We start from the raw sequence: 18,209 nt of genomic DNA, 5'->3' as shown, positions 1-18,209 counted from the left end.
TCTGTCTAAGTATGTACAACTTTATAAATTAACACATAATACTTTACTAGAAATATTTTGGATAAGGTACAGTGATGATCTACAGTACTAACTTGTCTGGCCTTCTGTTAACTTCAAATGAAAAACAGCACATTTAAACATCAAGGTAAGAAGCAGAACTTTGCAAAACCCTACAGAGATGGAGACAAAAATTAGAGTTCATGACTCACCCAGCAAGATGGCCATAAGAGAACCCCAAGAGTTTGGTTGCAACTCTGGAGCATTATACCTTGAAAATAAGAATAAACCAGGGACTTAAACCCAACTTGGAATCACCTCACCCTTAATTGAATTAAGATGACATGGGAGCCCTAATCAGTGTGGTTCAAGTGGTTGGAGCATCATCCCATAACCAAAAAGTTGTAAAGTTAACTGTCGATCAGGTCTTATACTTAGGTAAGTGTAGGATCTCCACTCAGGGCATAGGTGCATGTGACCCCCTTGATCAGGGTGCCGATCCCCGGTCCAAGCATGTACAGGAGGCAACCAATTGATGCCTCTCTATGACATCAAAGTTTCTTCTCTCCCTTCCTCTCTCTCTCTAAAACAAATGAAAAAAATGTTCTCAGGTAATGAATAATAAAAAAAAAAGATGACATGGGAATACTGGTTCCCACAGCCTAGCTGCCTGCTATAGTGATGCAAATCTTCTTCTTCAGGAGAAAATAATAGTATTCAGACTCAAAGTATTTCTCCAGTTTTGTGGAACAATGTCAATCACTCAAATATTCATGATCAGAAGGCACAATGTGACCAAAAACTAAGAGAAAGAGTGTAAAATAGCAAGAAATGCATAGGCTATCCAGAAGTAGTTATCAGACACAGGCCTTAAAGTAACTAGAGTGAATATGTTTAAAGAATTAAATTACAAGATTTCAACTGAGAATTAGAAACTATAAAAAAAGAACCAAATGGAAATTCTAAGCTGAAAAATGAAATAGATGGTATTAAATACTTACCGGATTAGGTAAAAACAGTAAAATAGATGCAGCTAAAAACCATTCTGCTAAAATTTTTATTAAAACTGTATTATACTGAATCTAAGTCAATATGTGAAGAATTGACATTTAACAATATTGAGCTTTCCAGTCTGAGGACCTGACATATCTCTCCATTTCTTTAGGCTTCCTTTCTCTCAGTAATATTTTATAGAATTCAGTGTACAGGTCTCACATAAATTTTATCAAATTTACACCAAAGAATCTCATACTTTTAATGCAACTATAAATAGTATTTTTAATTTCAATTTTTTGCTAGTATATAGAAATGCACTTGATGTTTGTATATTGACCTTGTATTCTGTAACTTTGTTAAACTCACTTATTGGTTTCAGATATTGTATACATCCCATAGGGGTTTTCTGTAGTAGAGTATGTCATCTGTGAAGAGACATTTTTACTTCCTCATTTCTAATCTGGAAGTCTTTTCTTTCTTTTTCTTGCCTGATAGTCTTGGCTAGAAACTCTAGTGTGCTTAACAGAAGTTAACAGACATCCTCACTTTGATCTTAGGGAGAAAGAATTCAATCTTTCACCATAAAGTATAATGTTAACTGCAGGTTTTTCTTAAAATGCCCTTTATCAGTTGGAGGAAATTAGTTTTTTTCTTACTTTGCTGAGAGTTTTCATCAGCAATGAATGCTGGACTTTGTCAAATGCTTTTTGTACTATGATTGAGATGGTCATACTGTTTTCATGTTACTCTGTTGATATAGTGAGTTACATTAACTTTCTAATATTAGCCTAAGTTTGTACTTTTGAGACAAACCTCTCTAGTCAAATGTATTGGGTTTGCCAAAAAGTTTGTTTTTTTCTGTATGATGGCTCTACTAGTATTTGTCTTTACCTTCACTTGAAACAATTTTGTTAGATTGTATTGTGACAGCTGTCATATCAGTGTGCATTAAAAAAACCATCAAAATTGGTGAATTTTTGTGTAGCCACTTTAATATTGAAGATGGAAGGAAATATGCAACATTTGGGGCATATTATGCTTTATTTCAAGAAAGGTAAAAATGCAAATGAAATGCAAAAAAGGTTTGCGGTGTATAGGGAAGGTGCTGCTCTGAGTGATAGAGCATGTCAAAAGCGGTTTGCGAAGTTTTGTGCTAGAGATTTCTTACTGGATGATAGATACTCCACAGTCGGGTAGACCACTTGAAGTTGATAGTGATCAAATCGAGACATTAATTGAGAACAATCAACTTTATACCACATGAAATATAGCCAACATACTCAAAATATCCAGATCAGTAACGTTATTGGCAAAAATGAAAAATGTGTCTTTTTTTTTTCTTATGGAGAAAACCATACAGACTTTTTGGCCAACCCAGTATTATCCTTTTTACGTATACTTGGATTCAAATTGCTAAAATCCTGTTTAGAACTTTTGCGTGTTTATGAATATTGGTATGTTGTTTTGACTTTGGTATCAGTGTAATGCTGGCCTCAAAGAATGAGTTGGGAATTTTCCCATTTTCTTGATGCATTTGTTGAGAATTAAAATATTTTGCCCTTCAAACGTGAAAGAATTCACCAGTGTTGTCATTTAGGTTTGGCATTTTGTCAAAACCATCTGCATAATCTGTAGTGGTTACTTCTCTCATTCCTGATACTGGTAATTTATGTCTTTTTTTTGTTTGTTTTCTCTCATCATTCTGGCGAAAGGTTTATCAATTTCATTGATCTAAAGGAATTAGCTCCTAATTTCACTTATTCTCTCAACTGATTGTTTTCTATTGCATTTATTTCTTCTGTGATCTTTATTCTTTCATTTGCTTGTTTTGTTTCACTTGCTATGATTTTTCAGGAGTAAGATGGAAACTGAAGTAATTGAGTCCTTCCCTTTTTTAATGCAGATATTTAATGGAATTCCCCTTTAGGTACTTGCTTTAGCTGATTCCCACCAATTTTGATCATCTGCATTTAGTTCCATATTATTCAAATTTATTTTTATATTAAAGCTATTTGTCTTTATAAAGTGGATTTCTCAGATTCAGTATATATTTGGATAAAAAAGAATCTAATAAGGGCAACTGACAATTTGTACTTAATTACTGATATTGCTGTGTAAGCCCATCTTATTGTCTATTTGTCCTATTTTTTGTCCCCCTTTCTTCTTTTCATTCTTTCTTTTGGATTATTTATGGCTACATTTCACTATCTTTGTTGGGTTGTTTTAACTGTTTTTCTTTTTCTGGTTGCTTTAGGGTTTACATGATACATTCTTACCACAGACTACTTACAGGTAATATACTGCTTCACAGTACAGGCTCCTTAAAGTAATATGTGTATTTTCCTCCTCCCATCCTTGATACTGTCATCAGACATTTCACTTTACATATGTTAGCCACACAACACCTTATCATTTTTGCTTCAAATAGTCAATTACCCTTTAGAGATCATTTAAAGTGAGAAAAGAAGTCTTACATTGGTTCACATATGTGCCATTTTTGGAGCCCTTCATTCATTTGAATAAAAGCAGGTTTCTATCTGGTACCATTTTCCTTCTGAATAAAGGCATTCTTTTAACATTTCCTGCAGCCCAGCCTGCTTGTGATGAATTCTTTCCGTCTCTATAGGTAAGTCTGAAAAAGGGGTTTTTTTTTCATTTTAATTTTTGAAAGATATTTTTGCTGGGTATAGAATTCTAAGTTGGGTGTTTTCTTTTGGTAGCTTGAAAAGGTCACTCGCTGTCTCTGGCATTATCTTTGCTCCTCTGTGTCTTTTGACTTTGGCTGCCTAAGAATTTTTCTTTGTCTCTGGTACTTAAAACTTTGATGATGACGTGCTTTGGTGTAATTTTCTTGTTTCTTGTGCTTGGGGTTCACTGAGTTTCTTGGGTCTCACTTGTTTTCCTGTCACAGGGATCATGGTTCTACGCCTCGTGATGTCCACTATTTGAAAACTATTTCACCGTATTTGTCTCTTTTAAAGATTTCATATGGATAAACCCAATCCCTAGTATTCCATCTTGGCTAGAGGCAAAAGTTTAATTCCAGGTTTCCCATTTTTACCATATATAATTTTTTTGTCTGTACTTATTTAACTTTTAAATTCTGACAAAAACGTTTCATCCATATACATGAAGTTACTGGAACTGTTTTATTTATCCCTCTTCTTTTAATATACATCAAGTGCATATACAGAAAAAGGCAACAGGGAAATATTAATGAATTTAAATAAAGCATGTAGGCAAAACACACTTATGTTTCCTAAAGCTGCTTGATAATGATATATAAGAAAACTTGTTACAAGTCATAATGCTTTCATAATCTGCCAGGAAAAAGACCACAGTAGCATCACTTATGCTTCCATACAGATGTATTCTCTGAGCCACACTGGGGAAAAGTAGTATTTCTGTTTTTATTCCTTGACATAGTTACTAGTACATTTACATTTATTACAAATACCCTTAAAATTTTCCATTGCTTTGGAAAACTATAAAGTTAGTAAGCTAGCTCCATTTCTTTTTTTATTTTATTTTTTTTTATTTCAGAAGTCAAAATTGGACAGGAGGACTATATATAAGAGACACTGTTTAAATCTTTGGGACAAGAGGCTACAAGAAGGTACACAAGCCAACCACCTGCCTAGTATTATATGACTAAAACGCCAGGTCACGTCAGGGAGATGCACATGCTTGTAGCTGTGTACATTTACCTACTGTCCAAGATTTACAAACTCTTTTGACAATTATCCTTTCTAAATGTTATGGTAAGGTTAATAATATAAAAATATTAAACACAGCACACAAAGAATTAGAAAAAGTTAATGATATAAACCACAAAAAAATCTACACTTCTCATTTGGGGGAAAAATGACAATAATACAGTAATATTTAGTATCTAATATGAAATTTTCACTGATTATAAAGTAAATCATGTTGGTTGAAACTTTAAAGTTTAATTTTGCTTGTTATTAATTCATGAGATAAGTAGCAGGTGTGCGGTTCTGGTCAAATCTTTCAAATCCTTAAAAGTTTTCATAGGTAAAAGTGAAGCTAGCTTAAAAAAATACCAGTCAAGAGTACAAATTTGTCAGGAGTACAATACAATAACATAAATGCAATAGATATAAAGTAATCTGTGCAATTCAAAATTCCAAAAATTGTCTTATCAAAGTACAAGTAATAAATAGAAGTCATTCTTCTTCAAGTTAACAAAATAATTACTAACCAACCTTGTGTTTTATTAGTCAATTACTTAGAAAAACCAATTGCTATTTTAAAATTACTTTTCCATAAAAAATAGAGTGCATATCAAACTCTTTAATCATCAAATATCCAAAAAAAATTTGGAAGGCAATTGTCAATCAAAAATATATCTGTTTAAAAAAGGTGACTTTAAAACATCCATAACCTATTTTTTATTTGCACAAGTTTCTTATGAAAAAGGGCACTTAGTGTCTACCTAAAGCTTTCAGAAAATAAAGATCCTACTGACATTCCTATTAGGCAGATGATACATTGTACAGCTTTTAATATAAAAAATATAAATATTTTTGACAGAGAAAATGAAAGTGGTCAGTGTAAAATCCCATCACCCTTTAACTTGAACATTTTTTCCCAGAGGACGTGAAAACAATATTGATTCCATGTAGTTCTGTGTTGCCAGAAACTTCCCAAATTTCAAAACACTAAGGTATTCTCTCAGATTTCAAAAGTGGGCCCGTAGTCTTTTGTTTTCCTCTCGTAGTCTTTCAATTTCAGCCACTAAACCTTCATTCACTGAGTATCTTTCCAATAAAGAGTGCATTTCATTCTAGAAAAGGACAGAAGTGCTTTTTAAATTATTGACATTTCAAATTTATGTGGCAAGTTTTACATACCATCAGCTATCATTTCTCTCATGTTCAATTGACTAGCTAAATGACATTCTCCAGACTTAACCACTCTTACTACTTTGTTAATATAAATGCAAGGCCACTTTGAAGGTTTTTATTTGCTCATTTGGGAAGCTTTCTGTTTACGTACTGAAAAGAAAAAAGTTGCCTTAACAATCAAAAGTTAAAAAGAAATGTGACTAGTTAAATATTATTTTACTTACTAAATTTCTAAAGATCCCTTTTTCTTTATTGTAGCAACTAGATACAACTAAGTAAAAAATATACCACCTTTTAATGGTTTGGGAGATCCACAACTCTACACTCACTTAACATAAAATTTGTCATACGTACCAACTGCATATGAAACTGTTTAATCATCTCCACTTGCAAGTTCACAATATCCCTATGACACGCTTCTCTAGGGAAGAATATAAAATACATGTTAGAACTATAACAGTGTTACCAATTCTACATCATTCAAGAAACTGCTTAAGCGTTCTCATTTTTAAAATTATTAGATGTTAACAATTATCATTACAATAATAAAAATACCGATGTATTGTAGCACTTATTTACTGAGTGCTAGGCACTGTTTCTCATACTTTAAATGTAAGAATTTATTTAATCTTTATAATAGGTACAATTATTGCCTCCCTTTTGCTAATAAAGTAACTGAGCCACAGAGCAGTTATAACTTATCCAAGGTCACAAAACCTGTAAACAGCAGAGCCAGGACATAAACCCAGGCTACCCACCTCCACTATACTACACTACATTCCTTAATATAGAAATTATCACTAAGGAAAGACACAGGTTTATAATGCAGTGAAATGCAGATAATTTACTGGGTTATAACATTTTAACGACTATTGATGTTTGAGCTATTGAAAAAATACTTTCAGTCAAATGGAAAGGGATTATTTGGGTGGTTATAGCATACTCAATAAAATGCAATTAATTCATACAAAATTATGAAGTATAATAGTAAAAGAAATAGTCACCCACCATACAAATTATAAGTTAGAACATTACCAAAATCACAGAAGCTTCCTGTACGTTTCTCTCTGATTCCATCCCTTAGCTTCAGGGAGAAGCCCGAGAATGACGACACTACTACTGAATGACGGCACTACTACTCGGATGAATTTTGCTTAAGCAAAGAAATGCTTTTAAACAAAAATTGTGTAACATGGAATTTTTCTCAATACATTTTTAATTTGCTTGCTTTTGAGCATTACAAAATGGGTACTATATTCTATGTAGCCTTTGAGTGGTACACCTTTAGAAAGTAATCCAGTACCACACTTTCAAAATTCATGTTCTATATTATCTATAATTTGCTGATTTGCACTGACATATTCATTGTCCTGTCAATTGATATTTGGATTGTTTTCAAGTCTTTATTATAATGGTGTTACAAATGATCATTTACATATCTCCCAATGCACATGTGCCAATTTCTGTAGATGATAGATAGATAGATAGATAGATAGAAAGAACACATGATCCAGATGTACACTTGCTCAGTTTCACAGAACAATGCACAACTGATTTTCTGAAGTGGCAATATCAATGGACACGCTCATCAGTACAACAGAGTTCCTCTTGCTCTACATTCTCACCATCTGGTGGTGTCTCATTTTTTCACATTTCCCCATCGAATGAGTGAGAAATGGTGTCACAATGCATTTTTAGTTCTCTGATTAATTCCAGGACTGAGAATCTTTCCTAGGTTCATATATGATTTCTCTTCTGTGAAATGGTGACCCATGCCTTATAGTGATTTTTCTATTGAATATCTTTTTTCTTATTAATAAGAGTTCTTTGAGCCCTGGCTGGCATAGCTCAGTGGATTGCATGCGGGCTGCGAACCAAAGTGTCGCAGGTTCAATTCCCCATCAGGGTACATGACTGGGTCGCAGGCCATGAACCCCAGCAACCGCACACTGATGTTTTTCTCTCTCTCCCTCCCTCCCTCCCTTCCCTCTCTAAAACTAAATAAATAAAATCTAAAAAAAAAAAAAAAAGAGTTCTTTGCATAATCTGACCCTTGGTTGGGTATATTGAGCACTGCAGATATTTTTTTGTCCTTTCACTCTGAAATGGGGTCTTGGGATGAGCAGTTCAAATTTACTAAACTAATACTACAGTCAAGTTTACCGATCTATTTATATAGGTAGGATATCTTCCTATAACTTTTCTATCCTGAAGTCATAAATAAATTCTCTTACAGTACCTAAAATTTTACCCGTAACATTTAAACTCTTATTCTACGTGGAATTGATTTTTAACATGAAACAGGGATCCATACTTATAACATGTCATGGCACAACACATTAACTGTTCCATGTTCTGCACACAGACCTGCCATGTGTCCTCTGTCACAGATCACACATCCACACACGTTTAGGTTTCTTTCTACCCTAGCTGATTCATTCGCCAATCTGTCACCCTGTGCTAATGATGCACTATTTTAATTATAGCTTAATATTTAAGCTTACTCATCTGATAACCAAGTTCCCTTCAACCTTCTCTAGAGAGTCTTGCTCATTCCCAGATCTTTTCTTCTTTCATATATATTTGGAACTATCCCAACATCTTCTAAAAAACCCCGTTGGGATTTGATTGGAACTGCATTCAATCTATAGACCAATTTAGAATAACTAACATCTTCACAGTATCTTTCCACTTAGTTCATTGTTAATGCTTTCTAATATATTTTTAAATGTTTTTCTATAAAGATATTCACCATTTTTGGTTAAATTTATTCCTAATTACCTTACTTTTTCTGTTGCCAACCTAAGGGCATAAAGAATATTTTCTCTTCTACATTCGGATTTGGCAAAAGCTCTATTAAAAACAAATCAAAGGAATCACAGAATCACAAAGATAGTAAAAACTTCTTCTCTTGCAGAGAAGAGAAGTCTGCCAGGTAAGCCCCACATTTCCCACTGCTATTTCCCCTGGGGAATGTGCTAATTCAACGGTGTGGAGAACAGAGGGTGAGCTGAAGCAGCAGCTCGGAGCGTGAGACCGTCTCAGCGAGGGCCATGCAAGTGTGGGACTGGTAGAGCAGCCAAGGTTGCCACGTCCCAGCCCTGGAAAGGGGGAGCCTGCAGAAAAGCACACCTGAAACAGCACAATTGCCCCTGGAGACGTCTGCTGATCCTGAAGCGGTGCCTATACCGGGTCAGATGACGGGAAACCAAACAGAAAATGGCAGATCCATCCAAACAGCAGAGAAAGTACTTCGGCAGCCTTGTGGTGCTGGGGAAATGAAGGTTAAACTTCAGGACCCACTAAGATAACAAGGCCTGGGGAATGCTCCAGACATTCAGCTGACATCCTCAAAGGCAAGAGACTGAATATTAGGAATAAAGGCAGACCAGAGACAAACTAGCGCTAAGAAAACCTGAAACCTGCCAAGTGCGGATCAGTGATCTGCTTGCCAGAAGAAATTTAAATCCTGAAAAACAGCAGAAATAGACCCACAGACTTCCGCTTAGGATGTTATCTCCTCAACCCTAATACATAAGAATAAGCCAGATAATCCATAAAACTCGTGTTTGTATGACTCAACCAGAGAGCTGAAGAGCGCAAAGAAACCCAAGTGAACTGCAATCCAGAAAATGAGGACTCCCTTCTACATGAAGAGACCCGTGCCGGTTTTCACCCTCCATGGGGCAGTGAGGGGAGAAAGCCGCCACTCCCAGGGTGAGGAGAACTGGCTGAATTTCTTGAGAGATGTGTAAAGGCAACTGAAGACTGGCACAAAGACAGTTCAGAGGGCCCTGGAGTCCCAGCCACAAATGATGTCTGCACTCACTCACCCAGTTTTCCCCCCCGGCCTTCGCTGAGCGCTTACGTGAAAAATCAGTGGCAGGGCAGGAGGGCTGGGAGAGACCCCCTAAGAAACAGATGCACAAAGGCTGGTGAAGACCTGGCGTAGGGGAGAAAGAGAGCAACCCCTCTGAGAAGGCAGCCACACTTCGGAGCTGCAGGAGCAGTGGTGAGAGACGGATGGCCCCAAATCCCCTCCTGCGTTCCCCACTGTGAGGGGAAGCTATTCCACAGCTACTGGGCAGAGCAGGCGCACCTACAGAAGCCCTCTGAGCCCTCCTGGGTCCACAGTGAGTCCCAGGAGGCTGCGTCTGGTTGACGGCAGGAGGGGGGGTGCAGAAGAGCTGACAGAGGCCCCTGCCCACCCCTGCTCCCCAGGCACAGACAGGCAAGCGTGCTGAGAGCTGAAGGCAGGGCAGGGCTACCTCTCTGTACGTGCCCCAGCAGAGCTGCTCGCTTTCTGAGCTCCCAACACTGCTGCGTCCACACATTCTAGTCAGCTGTATCCACACAGTTCTACAATTTGGACATTTACATGCACTCCTGAAAAACCACGTTCTTTACAAATAGGTACACAGGACTCCATTTTCAAAATGTGATACACTACAGCAGAATATTATTCAGCCTTAAGACAGGAAATCTTGACTTATTAGACAACATGATAAATCTGAATGATACAATGCTCAGTGAAATAAGCCAGTCAAAGAAGGACCAATATGGCAATGATTCCATATGAGACAACTAAAATAGTCAGACTCGTGGAAACAGAGAATAGAATTGTGATTGCCAGGGCTGAGGAGAAAGAGAAAGAGAAAGCTGGTATTTGACAATCATAAAATTTCAGTTATGCAAAATGAGTAAGTTCAAGAGATCTGCTCTATAACATTGTACCTATAATTACCAATATTCAAGCTCTATTAAAACGACAGATCTCATGTTATGTGCTCTTATCACAACAGGAAGGGAGGGAGGAGGGAAATATCAGAACTCAGGGGAAGAGGATTGGAGCAGACACTCAAAACATATGCAACTTTATAACCAATTAAAAACAATTAAATCCCAATAAAATTACTATCATAGTTTAAAAAAATGACAATAAAGACTTCATTTTTAAAAAGTAATTGTCACTTGATAAAGGGGAAAAAAGACAGAAGGACTGAGCTCTCAAGCACGGGGGCAATAATAAAATCCCCCGAATGGGGGAGCAGTGACGGAAGTCCTCCCTCACACGGAGCACGGAGCCAACGAGGGTGAGAGAAAGGGAACGGAAAGAGATGAACACCGACAGGCGGTTTGCTGCCTTCAGCAGTGCTCATGCACTCTGCTCTGGCTGCTAGTACATGAACCAACAAAATTTGCTCATCATATTGTCATCACAGCCCTCTTTACCAATCACAAATGAATCAACACACATTGAACAAACACACACCACAGCAGGACACACCGTCCTGGCCCCAGTTCAACTACAAGGACTTCATGGGCAGACCATTCATTTTCGTATCCTTAGTATCTGCTACGTACACCAGACACAATGTAAACGTTGAAATGCCAATTTTTCTTTAAAAAATGTATACGTTAACGTTTAAAATTATTTTTTCAAAGTATTTTTAACATTAAAAAGAAACATGCACCAACAAAAACTGCACCTCTTCTCCAACATTCTTGCTCACGATAACCCAGATTGGAGCTAGAATACTAACTGTAAGTCAGAAAAAAAAAAAAAAAAGAAGACTCTAATAACTGAAAAAGCCTCCAAAATATATTGAGATAATAGGTTCTAGAATGCACTCTAATGTTCAAAATTCAAAAGACAAGAAGACATGAATAAATCCGTGTAGACATTTTTTAATTAAGTATTACATTATAATGCATTCTATTGGAAAAAATTCAGAATTCTCTCAGAAAATATCTTCTCTACTACATTATTCAACATAGCATACTGGGCAGGGGATCTATAAACACTGTATGTAAGAATCCTATTTGAGCTCACCAGAATGTGTCCACATTTTGATGATAGAAATAAAAACATCCACAATGGCAGCCCGCCTGCTAGACTGCCCTGCCGAATCATCTGATGATTACCCTAGATAAATGTGCCTTTCCCTGGCTGATAGTCAATATCAGTACATCAAGATCAATAAAACTCATCATGTTTCCTATGGTTTTATGGACACCAGAGCCTGGGTGCAGGTAGAAACCACCAGCATTACTCCTACTTTCAGTTTTAACCTAATAAGAAACAAGCCAGTTACAGCCCGGACAGAAAGAGTCATCTCTCAGTTACTACCTGAAGTCATCCAGCGTCTCCTGTATCATGTTCTGAATAAAATGGATTTGGACGGATGTCAATGGTGCATTTGGCCGATTATTTCCAATAGTATCAGCTATTTTTTCTGACAGTGAACTGGCAACTCCAGCAGTGACGGAGGATGCTAACTTTGGATCTGATATGAAAAAAGGAAGAAAAGATTAAGGGTCAATTTAGACTAAAAGACATCAAACATTCCTAAATAAGATCTGGCATGAGAAAACTTGAAAAACTGGTAAACTGGTAAAGAACAGTGTTCCTGTGATATTTAGAAAAATTCACTGGAATACAAATCTTACAAACTTTCTATGATATTATTTCTAATAGTCATTTATCTCTCTATATAAACTGTCAACTGTCTAATGTAGTAACAACATATGACAGAGGGACTGATCTTGAAGAATCTCTGAACCATTTCCTCTTAGAAAAGATGAATGTGACAAGCTGTAGCAGAAACTAGATAAACCGAGACTATTAAAAACAAACAGGAGGAACACAGAAGGAAAGTAGGGCTATAGGCAAAGCCCTGGAGTTTTGGCTAATGTAATCCATCGACAGAAACCTTAAGGTAAAACACAGATATCTATATAAAAGAGTTGCTTCCATTCAAAGAGTTGTTCTGTATGGACAACTCTTATAGATGAACCTAATATCCCTTTCAATGTGCTCAGGAACACTACAAACAGGACTTTAATACAGGGAAATATACACTAATATAAAATAATATATTATGCCAACTGTAATTGACAAATTAAAAATAAAAAAACAAATAGTTAGGAATAGTTTCTTTGCAAATAAATCTTCATTTTAATTTAAAAAGACAATTTTAGGTAGTTAATGATCCATTTCCAAGGGTCCTACACTAAATTCCTATCTGTATCATACCAGATCAAGACACTTATAGAGTACATTAAAAATGAAATTAACACCAAGAGTGTCAAGTAAATGTGGTTATATTTAACCACTCATATACATTTTATTATCTTCTAGTATGAAAAGCACACTAGAGAGATGTCATAAATTTTAAACTCCTTAAAACATTTAAAATTTTTGGTCTGTGGTCAATCCATTTATTTATCCTTTCAAGTTAAATAGTGGGAGTATTCAACTTAACACTTTCAAACATTAGGAATTTTTATGTACTTACTTGAAGTTGAAGATCCATTGACTGTGGGTTCATACAGTAACTGTGCTTCGTTTTCTTTTTCTGGCTTTTCAAACTTCTCAGGACTTTTTGTTTGGTTAGGTGATGGAGAGGTATTTAGATTTCCAGTTTCAGCACCAGGGATCAACTTTGCAAACTTCACATGTAAAATAAACAATTAATATATACATTCTGGTTGTACCCATATAATCCACACGATTTGTACCAACTTTCTCTTTTTATCCAACAGGTAGGGTCGGGTAAAGGATGAGAAAGAAAGGGATAGAGAAAGCAAAAAAAAAAAAAAATGCTAGCACTAGTGGCAAAATAAATCAAGTTTACCAATCCAAAACAATGTCAATGATAACATGAGAAAGAAGAGTTCAATGACAACATAAGCATCTGGCTGTTAAGTATCATTTAAAATAATTATCACAGGCAAAAAAAAAAATCCCCAAATTCTCATGTGATATAGCTAGACAGAAATATTTGAAAAATAAGTCAAAAGATATTTTTGTACTTCTTGAATTATGGTATCTTTTCAATACCATCCTAAAAATTCCATTTGCTCTAAGACTTGGGATAAATGACTTAACCACAAATTCAGTGCTTTCTGCTATAATGGAAATAACTTCTTAAAAAATTCAGGTATAAAAATATTCTTACACAGACAGCTAAACCAAGATTTTTGTCTTATAAAACAATAGTATAAGTTTAAGTTTACATCTGCTGTTACCTTCATCATATCCAGAGACATTTCAAAAGTATCCTTTAGTTTCTAACCTGTGACATCAAGTTTGAAGGGTACTTTCCTAGCCAGTCAGTGCACAGCACTGTCCACAGTCAGGACACGTGCAGTGGCAGCTGTCTGCTCCCTAGTGATGAACTTCACCCTTGTGCCTGCTAGCGACAACACGCAGTGAGGTCAGTCTCATTCTCAGAGAGATACCTGTTTGAAGGGGTCTTTGGGTTCCTGTTTCCCCACATACGTTTTCTTAGGCTCAGCCGTCAGATCATGATGTTCATTTTCCTCTTTCCCTGGAGAGCCCATGAAGACATTAAGGGGGCTAGAATGCAACACTGAAGGGCCTGAAGCTCCTGGATTTTTTCTTGGAGGAAACATGGAGTTCAATTGTGTTAAAAAATCAAGGCCTGAAAAAGAGGAGGAAAAAACTGCATTTGCCTCTGATGTTCTCCAATTTTGGATGTTTAATAAAAGCAATTAACATGACAGATAGATTAATAGGGTAGAAAGATAAGGAATTTAGATTCTGAAGTCAGGTTCATTTGTCAGCTCTGGCCCTTATTTGAGTGTATTCTTGGGCAAAAATTGTAAAACTTTCTGCTTCCTGATTTGTAAATGTGAATAATGATACACATTTCCCTGAGTGGTAAGACTTAAAAAAGACAGTATATGTAAAATTACTTTGAAAACTACAAAACACAATGAACATTTTAGTGAGTAGTAGTGTTTGAGAACTGAAAATTGTTTGTTTCACACCTGTGAGAGATACATATGTATTCCATATATCTTGCATATATAGCACACATGTATGTATTGCATAACTTACCTATATAATACATACACATGTATTGCATACCTTACATATACAATACATGCATGAGTATTGCATATCTAGATGAAACACACAAGATACGTGTGCATGTATAGTGTGTACGTGTATGCACATGTTACATATATAAAACATGATGTATTCCATGTCTATATAAAATCATGCAATTTATGTTGCATATCTATATAAAACGTGAGCAATAAGTATATATTTATATATATATAGGCAGGCAGCCTCTAAGAAGGTTCCTAATGACCCCTGACATCTGGCACGGATCCACACCCTCCTGTAACCCTCCCACTTCAAATGAGGGTTGGACCTAGTAACCTGCTTCTAGCAAAGAGAACACAGCAAAGTGGATGTCCCTTCGAGAAGGTGAAGTTACAAACACACTGTGGCCTCCACCCTGAGTGCCTGTGGCCACAGGAATGAGCTTGGAAGCAGACCTTAGCCTAGTCAAGCCCCGAAGACCGCAGCCCTGTGGATGCCCTGATTAAAGTGCCAAGAGAGACCGAAGGCCAAAGGCACTGAGCTAAGCCCTGCTCAGATCCTTAACCCACAGTTATGACGATAAACACTCTTTTAAAATTCAAAATTGTTGGGGTAACTTTTACACAGCCATCGATAACATAATTCACTTACAATTTTCATAAAAAGACTTCTCAACAGTTCTTACCATCTCCTTTACCCACAGACTCATCGCCTCCCTTGCTCACCACAGCATCTACAAACAAAATGAGAAAGCCAGGTTTAAAAGATAGTGAGAAAGACACCACAGCAATTCAGACTTCCTATTCATCCCTGGAAGAGTTCAGAGACTAATGATTTTATGAAGAAAAATCTGAGTGAAGTTAAAAGCTAGCACTCACATCAACTTCCCTTTTCATCTTTTAGCTTCATGCATAGCAGTAAATAAGAAAAGATAATTCTACACTACAGTCATTTAATGACACACCAAAGTATACTAGAAAAAACAGCACAGTTAGGTCCAGAGCTCTGCATTCAGTTCTGCCTGTACCACTTAATCGCTTCGTGGCCTTGGACAAACCTTTGCCACACTTGAGCTTCAGTTTCTGCATCTACGTAAGGGGCACAATGCCCTGACCATCTCGCAAGATTGTTTAGAGAATCAACCTAAATAATGTAAAAATATTTTGTAAGCAATACAATGCTATAAAAAACATAAGGTTTTATTTAACATTGAACGTATTAATATTGAAATTTCAATGGCAGAAATTTCAGTAATGTAATATTATTAATTTACTAATTAACAACCCAAAATTGCTTAATGGATTAATAGAAAAATGGTCAAATTCACCAGAAATTCAAATGGCCAATAAAGTGATTATCACACATAATCATATTAGTGGACTATCATCCATCTATCCTCCCCATCCAGTAACTGCACAAAACACATACACTTTCAGAAGTTAGTAGTTCTCCTGTTCTCCCCTAACAAAAGCAGAAGTGCTCTAATTTAAAAGATGAAGAAACTGAGGCAAAACAGAGTAAGCCTTTTACTAGTAGAGCTGTGTCCTTGAGATTAAAACACAAATTTCCTGACAACGAAACCAGTACTATATTTAGTATCCACGTTTTCTTCTCATTAATAACATAAAGCTCTAAGAAATGAAGGGCATATGGCTCCTATTCTAATCATATTTTTAAAGCTAGCTAAAGTAATTAAAGAGGAATTCCTACCCTTTATTCATTTCTCTAGAAAACCATGAAAGAAGATTTCATTTATAACTCAACACCCCCCAAAAGCCCCGTCCTACCATTCTTCGATTCCAGAGTTGACTAGCAAGGGTTCTCGTGACTTCAGAACCTGTTCTCGGCTCTAGCCCAAGCCCCTTCCCTTCCTTCATCTGCATCCTCTCTACTCTTCACGCAGTCTGACCTCTCTTCATCTCGAAAGAAAGGGATCCTTCCCTCTTTCATTAGGTGGAAGGAAGATAAAAGAATCTGACCTGCAATTGACATATTTGCAGGCAGAAGACAATAATTCTACACAATCATATTTGTATCAATTCTTTCTGATTATGAAATTAATTGCAGAAAATTTGGAAAATAGACCATTTTGAAATTAAAAAATTATGTAAGATCATAAGCACATGTAACAATTTAAATGTCCTGCTACCACTGACATTTAAGTTCACTCCAGTTTTTAACTATTATATAGAACAGTAAACATGCAAATCTTTGTGGGTAAATTCTTTTAATTAATTTCAATTCCTTAACAGTTAAGGAGTAATTACATTTACACAGTCCTAAAATTATTTCAGCCCTTTGAAGGCAACCATAAGGCTCATGTGGCCCCTGGTGAAATTGAGTTTGACACCCCTGGTATAAAAGATGAGGCAAAGTATCACCCAGCCGTATTTCTCCATGAAAACATATAATAAATACCAATTAAATACTAATAATTACAGAAGCAATTTTTTTTTAGTTAGAAAGATACCTTTTATCTATCAATATCCCAGATTTTACAGATTTACTTAAAAGTAAATACAAGACTGCTTATGGAAACCAAACTGCCCTTGAAAAATTTCTGTGGAAATTAAAATGCTAACTTGGAAGCTTTTCGCAAACTTCCAGTGTGAAAATTACCAGCATCTATTCTGGAATGACAACATTCAAAATATGAGGGATTGAGAAAATCAGCAAACTATCATGACCACAGTTAAACTGTGGCTATTACCCACATCCTTCAGTCAGAATAAAAACGTAGTGACTACCAGCAAGAGAAGGCGATCCCCCGATCTGAAGAAACTTACCGTCTCTGATAGGTGAGAACATGTCACCCAAACTACTTGCTCTACTGTCGTCAAAACTGGAGCAATCTTGACTTTTTCCACTGTCTGTGTTGATGCTTCGAGGCAAACCTTATAGGAATTAGAAATAAAAATGTCTTATTATACCTAAATAAATTTATCAGCAGAAACTAGGTTTTAAAAATATAAAACTGAAAGCAACAAATGAACAAACAAATAAAAACTCAGAGGCACAGACAACAGTACAGCGGCTACCAGAGGGAAGGGGCTGGAGGAGGGGGTAGGGCAGTCAAGGGCAAAGCCACTCAAATACCCGGTGACGGAGGAAGATACGACTCTGTGTGGTAACACACAATGCAACATACAGATGATGCATCGTAATACTGTGCACTTGAAACCATATAATCTTACTAAGCAATGTCAGCCCAGTAAATTTAATTTAAAAAATAATTTAAACAGAATAAATATATGATTTTGTCAATAAGCAGATAAAAATGTATTACCATATTACTGGTACCAGTACAACTGTGAGTATTAGGGGAAAAAGCAGAATTTAATAACAGCTTAGGAAACCATCATTTTCATGGGATAAAGTGCTACCCCCAAATCAAATAACTTATTTACAGATACAACACCACCTTATTGTAGCCATTTTGACTGGAATTTTCCTAAAATAATGTAAATACTTTGCATTTACTTAAACAA

The 18,209-nt window shown here is 36.1% G+C and overlaps 1 protein-coding gene across 2 annotated transcripts in view; it reads right to left on the bottom strand.

Annotated features, from left to right (window-relative positions):
* Positions 1 to 4,123: 4,123 nt before the first annotated feature.
* The window catches only part of NEDD1 (NEDD1 gamma-tubulin ring complex targeting factor), a 35,566-nt gene continuing 21,480 nt past the window's right edge, over positions 4,124 to 18,209 (bottom strand). For both annotated transcript variants that reach the window (XM_028532785.2, XM_036019442.1), the window contains exons 9-15: positions 17,508 to 17,615; positions 15,407 to 15,454; positions 14,106 to 14,308; positions 13,160 to 13,313; positions 11,992 to 12,148; positions 6,216 to 6,282; positions 4,124 to 5,800 (exon numbers count right to left, since the gene is read on the bottom strand). In XM_028532785.2, the coding sequence (XP_028388586.1) occupies positions 5,696 to 5,800; positions 6,216 to 6,282; positions 11,992 to 12,148; positions 13,160 to 13,313; positions 14,106 to 14,308; positions 15,407 to 15,454; positions 17,508 to 17,615 (842 nt within the window). In that variant the 3' untranslated portion in view covers positions 4,124 to 5,695. The remainder of the gene's footprint in view (positions 5,801 to 6,215; positions 6,283 to 11,991; positions 12,149 to 13,159; positions 13,314 to 14,105; positions 14,309 to 15,406; positions 15,455 to 17,507; positions 17,616 to 18,209) is intronic.

This window comes from Phyllostomus discolor, chromosome 2, assembly GCF_004126475.2.
Source record: "Phyllostomus discolor isolate MPI-MPIP mPhyDis1 chromosome 2, mPhyDis1.pri.v3, whole genome shotgun sequence".
Lineage (NCBI taxonomy): Eukaryota > Metazoa > Chordata > Mammalia > Chiroptera > Phyllostomidae > Phyllostomus > Phyllostomus discolor.
This window is presented reverse-complemented; position numbering and strand designations above follow the sequence as displayed.